At 24.6% G+C, this 5,667-nt stretch overlaps 1 protein-coding gene across 1 annotated transcript; it reads right to left on the bottom strand.

Annotated features, from left to right (window-relative positions):
• Nucleotides 1–509: 509 nt before the first annotated feature.
• On the bottom strand, nucleotides 510–2,685 carry LOC145838619 (cystatin-A-like). Its single transcript, XM_082946239.1, has 4 exons — nucleotides 2,628–2,685; nucleotides 1,533–1,615; nucleotides 1,087–1,188; nucleotides 510–870 (listed from the first exon to the last, which is right to left on the bottom strand). Exons 1-4 carry the CDS (start codon nucleotides 2,671–2,673, stop codon nucleotides 754–756), a joined length of 348 nt encoding a protein of 115 aa, XP_082802365.1. The 5' UTR covers nucleotides 2,674–2,685; the 3' UTR covers nucleotides 510–753.
• Between the last annotated feature and the right edge of the window lie 2,982 nt (nucleotides 2,686–5,667).

Raw genomic sequence — 5,667 nt, forward strand, 5'->3', positions numbered from 1 at the left:
TTAAGTAACAGTAAAATCAGATTTGATAAATTTATAGTACATTACTTTTCTAGTAAAAAAGTTTTATAATGTTAGTAAAACACATAAAACTATTTCGGCGAGTACTATCAATTCTAGTACTAGTTATTAAAGTTCTTTCAAAACTTAATCGAGTCCTTTAAATCATTGTTCACAGATAGAATTTAAGTACGATTATAAAACTATAGTTAAAGGTAAATTAAATATGTTAGTAGAACTTTTTTAAAAGGCTAAAATCGATAATGTATTTTTATTAATTTTGTAAGTTAAAGCAATTTCGGTCTTTTTTTGGTAGTATTCTTATATTGGTTTGTACTTTAGAGCTTAAAAGACTAAAAAATTCAGCTCTGCATTCGAATCTAAGCTTTTGGAAGCTAGTACAATTTTATTATTGACTTATATTCATAGTCTCAAAAAGTTACTCAGCAAACTAAGTGTTGCTTAAATAGCTCGAAAATGCATTCTAATAAAAAAATTACAACTTATAGAAATTAAAGTTTAGTTTTATTATCTACGGTACTATCAAAATGTATAATCACTTTAAACAAATTAATACAAAAACATCTAGTAATAATAAAGTAGTTAAATACACAGCTAATAAAAACACAGGACAAAATTTGTATAAAATATGTAGTAAAAACTAAAATAAAACATTTAAATAAAGCAATGAAAAATAATTACATGATTAATACATAAGTAAACATCGTCATACAACAGAAATATTATTTCGTTTAACTAATTTTGTTGATCGTTGTTGTTTCTTCTCCTCATGAATCCTGCGAATGACACTTTTCCATTCACTGATGACTTATGGGCTTTTATTGTGACAAAAGTGGCTTCGTTTATTTGTATCTAAAAATTAAGTTTTAAATTTAACCAAACTGGTTAAACTATTGAGTTTTTGATTAGCATACATACTTTTTTTTATTAAAAACTAACCTAATAGTGCCAATTTTGAAATTATAGTTTTTAACAGTTGATACAGTTTGTTTAATTTATAAGCAAAAATAGTCTTGTAAATAAGTATACTTTTGTTTTAATGTAAAAACTTTAATTTCATGTTTTTACCTTGATTCTGTAATTAGTCCCGAAAACTGCTTGTTCTTCAAATTCAACTGCTTTGTACATTTTTACCAGATCTTTATATCTTCTATCAACCCTGAATTTGACCTGACAAAACATTTAGTTTTAACTTAAATTTTCTTTAAACATTAGTTATCGTAAACTGTTGTCAAGTTCTACTAAAATTAAATTGATTTTCAAGAAGTAGTTTAGTTTAAAATTTTTAAAGAAAGAGAGTATAAAATTGTTTACCATAATAAATACTTAATAAATGTAGTGTTTAGCATTTTCAATACGTTAGTTTCGTAACAAGTTTGTAAGAGTAACATTTTTTTACAACTTTTTTATATTTTTGATAGGTAATTAGTTCAAAAAAAAAAACCAAATATCTAAACAAAAACAGTTTGCATTTACAAATACTACTTTATTTAAAAAAAAACTTTATATGTAACCTGGTCAGCAATTTTTTGTACTTCTTCAGTTGCAGGTTTCACTTCACTGAAACCACCCCCCGTCATTACTGAGCATCCTGATGCTGAAATTAATTATTAAAATTAAAACATTTTCAAAAAACAAAAAAACGGTTTATTTTGTTATTGTAGTTTATGCTACACAACGGTGTTACATATAAGTTTTTAATCGGAATATTATATTGCTCGGTTCAAAATAAAATCAGTAAATAGTATTTATATGAAAAACTTAATAAGTCTAACAAAGAATAATTAGCTAAGATCAGTTTATTTTAAATTGATAAAGTTATCTAATAATTTATTATCTTGTAATAGTAACTAATTTCTTCTTTATAAAATTTAATTTAATTTATAAAAAAAATGTAGTTAATTTTAATATTAATTATATTAATTGTTTTATTAAAATTTATAATATAACTATAATATTTAATTTAATTTATTAAATTATTAAAATTATCTCATTTTCTTATTTGTACCTACTAGTTAAAAACTTCTATTACGCATTAATTAGCTAACACAACCCAGTTTAAACAGTTTCAATAAAATAAAAAAACCATAAGAAATAACAAAAAACAGTTCAAAAACGAAAAAGAACTGAGAAATACAGAAAATACAATTTGAAATATTATCACTTTTTTATTTACTTCTTAATAAAAAAATACATTAAGTATTCAAGGTATTGACGCTTAGTTGCTTATAAATTGTCTAGCTGTTGCTTATACAATATAGAAAAGTAACAGAGTAGTTGTGTTTTGTTATTTAGACTATTTAAATTCAAAACATAAGTAATTTTTAGAGGTTAAAGTACTTAATCACTGAAAAAAGTTTTAGATAGTTGTAATTTCTTTAATTTTTAATATAAATTGAATTTAAAGTGTTCTAGTAATTATGTCCAACCAATAAGCTCATCAGAACTTATTTTTATGATTCAAATAATGTTTTGCTTAGTAGCGGGCATTTCTTGATAAAGTTGTTATTTTACAACTACTTTTCAACAAAGTTCTATATGATGTTTATGCATCTACAAAAGTAACTTAAACTTTTTTGAAACTTGAAAAATACTGTAGAAACACTTACCGTTGTAAATTAGTGCTAGAGCACAGACAACATAATAAGCTCTCATATTAGCTTTTAAAACTCTGTAAAAGTTTTTAGGAGTTTTTTAATGAATAAAAAAAATTACTTAAATACATTTTATAACCAAAATATATATAGCAAACTTATATTAATTTTTAGTTTTTTTTACCAAAATACAACTGAAATTAAAAAAAAAATAAGTTGCCTCTGATTTCTGTTACATTTAACTTACGTCAAAGTGAAAGCAGCAACAGCAAATATCTACGAAAATAACATTTTACGTTGAAAATTTTTGAGAGTAATATAAAAAGTAGTGGCACAAAATGCTCCTGGAGGCATTATATGTAGTACGTATTAGTATAAAACAGTAGACCGTTTGTCGTGGTCATCTACTGGTGTGTGGTTACAATGTGTATTTTGACAAGATTTAGTTTTGCAGGCTTAAGATGCTTTTTGAAGCTTAGCTGGTGTATTGTAAGTTAAAAAATAAGCTACTTGTTTTACACGTCGATAACATTAAATGTTTCTCTTCAGTTTTGCACTAGCTATCAAAAAAGAGTATAAAGTTTGAATGACTATTAGTAACACTTAGGTTAAAATAATGCTTTAATTGACTTCAAAAATTCAATACTTGGACAAGTTTTATTCTTTTTGTAAAACAGTCTTAAAAGATTTTTTACATAATTGTGTTAATTTTGTATGCGTCGAACAAAACTCTATAAAATTCAAAATGTAAAAATATAAAGTAAAGCTTGTTTTATATTTTATACATTGTCATAATCTATTGTTGTACTATATTTTTCTTTTGATAATTAATAGCTTTTAACTTTAATCTACAAACAAAAAATATTTTGTATCAAACATACACAACTTGAAGCTTAGTTATACAGTTAGACAATAAAGTACGTAACTTATTTTTCGAATAAGTAAGTAGTCAATAGAAAAAGAAGTAATTGTGTTGAAAAAAACATAATCAAAATAATAAATAACATATACCAAAATAAAAAAACTTTTTATATATTACACTCAGTTTAAATTGTATCAATTTCACTGTAACTAGTTAAATATGATACCAAATAAAGAAAACATCGGCAAAAGTATAAAAAGTTGAAGCTTGATCGTTAGACCACAAGCTTTCGGTAGACTGAGACCAGGGTTTTGTACTTACTGAAACGATTTTAAATAAGAGCCAAACCCGGGTCTCAGTCTACCGAGAGCTTGTGGTCTTATGATCGGAGTTTGTATGGTCAAACCTTTGATAACTCTATATAAAATACTAAATACATAAGTTGTAATTCTACATAAGTTGAAAAAAGTTGTTAAATGACCTAAAAAACAAGTAAGTTACTAAAACCTATAAACTAAATAGCTAGTGTCTAAATCGGGTTGTGTGAAATTTGAGTTGTGTCCGAGTGAGACTAAAATAATTAGTAGACAAACACAACAACTGCTTATTTTTTTGTTATTTTACAAGTTAAACGTGAATTATATACTTTTTGTTAATTATAGTTTTTGTTTAAAATACGCGAGAAAACACCTAGGCGGCACTAAACAGATTAATCTAACTTAACATTCCAATCAAAAAATATTTGTTTTTAGTTTTGTAAAATATTGACTTAAAGGTTTAGTAGCTTATTCTCAGTACCGACTAATTCTAGATTCTGTGGTGCAGTTAGTTGGTTTTTTCGTGCTTCAAAGTCTAAAACAATTCACTTTTGTGTACGCCTTTTTCTTTGCTGATTAAAGTGTTTTCAAACACAATAATTTCGGTGGTTTTGAAGTGACAAATTAGAATTTAAAACTCTCAAATTTTAACAGAGAAACCATAAATGATAGATAATACCAAAAGTTAAAACTTTATAAACTCCTAAGCGTTTTTTAACACATTGAGAACTAATTGAATTAGCCAGAATTAAAATGCAAAAAGATCAAATTTCTAGCACAAGTGATCTAATCTAACTTTTGATTTAAAGTTATAGAAAAATTGTTGTTTTAAAAATAGTTATAAAATATTGCTTATAAAATGATTAAAAACTTGTCTATTAAAAAAGTATTAATAATATTGAAAAATTAGAACTTCAACTGCTTTAGAAATAATTAAAATTTTAATTAAAAACATAACAATATCTTTTATTGAAATTAAAAAATATCTAGTAAGTTAGCCGCTATGTTTTGGCCGTCAGTATTGCTCCACTTATAGTAATAACAAACATCAATTTAAAAAAATATACAAAGTACAAATTTATGTTTTACACGAATGTTTTCTTTCAAGCAATTTTTCATTAATTTAAGTTTCAAAATATTTGTTTTTACAAACCATGTGTTAGTTAAGCCTCAAGTTAGGTTGAATCACTTTTTTAATGTTCAAACGTTTACCCTTTAAATTTTCAATGCTATATGAACATACATTTTCTTAACTTACTAATAGAAAAACTGTCACAAGTGTGTTTATTTTAAGCTTATTACGGTAAAAACTTGAAATTTTGTTCGAATGAAAAAAACATTGTGTTGTGGTATTGAAACTAGTTAGAAACAAAAAGTACGTAAGTTTTAAAAAACTTAAGTTTCTTGTATAGTAAGCTAAATTCGAATTTGATTACAAAATTACTTAAATCTATTAAATAATCGAAGAAATTAGTTTCTAATGTTGTCAAATATGAAACACAGATTGTGATTATATTTAATAAATCGTGCAAATTTTTTCTCAGAGTTACTTAAAAATGTTTAGATAAAAACATTTTGGAAAAGCATTTTGTAAAACTTTTGATGTTAGTATGAAAGTAAAAAATCACTGTTTGTTAATAAAAGAAACAAATAAAACTATAATTAAATAATATATGTGTTAAAAATAATAGTCAAGTCTTACAACTTTAATGGTTATGTGATTATAAAAAAAGTTCATCTTTTTTAACAAAAAGTGCTTGCATCAGTTAAAAAACGGTAAGACATTTTGTTTTCCTAGTATAAATTGGTTTATGGCCGAAATGGTCGAATGGTCCAAATGGTTCAAACCGTTTAAAAGGTCCTTTAGTTGGTCCTG

The sequence above is a fragment of the Thalia democratica genome, chromosome 6, assembly GCF_965202585.1.
Source record: "Thalia democratica chromosome 6, ktThaDemo2.hap1.1, whole genome shotgun sequence".
NCBI classification, from domain to species: domain Eukaryota; kingdom Metazoa; phylum Chordata; class Thaliacea; order Salpida; family Salpidae; genus Thalia; species Thalia democratica.

Excerpts from the sequence above, each read along its gene's own strand:
- LOC145838619 (XM_082946239.1), bottom strand. The coding sequence starts at position 2,673 with ATGAGAGCTTATTATGTTGTCTGTGCTCTAGCACTAATTTACAACG. Across the intron at positions 1,189-1,532 it reads TACAAAAAATTGCTGACCAG|GTCAAATTCAGGGTTGATAG; the intron begins GTTACATATAAA and ends ATGTTTTGTCAG. Across the intron at positions 871-1,086 it reads GGACTAATTACAGAATCAAG|ATACAAATAAACGAAGCCAC; the intron begins GTAAAAACATGA and ends CTTAATTTTTAG.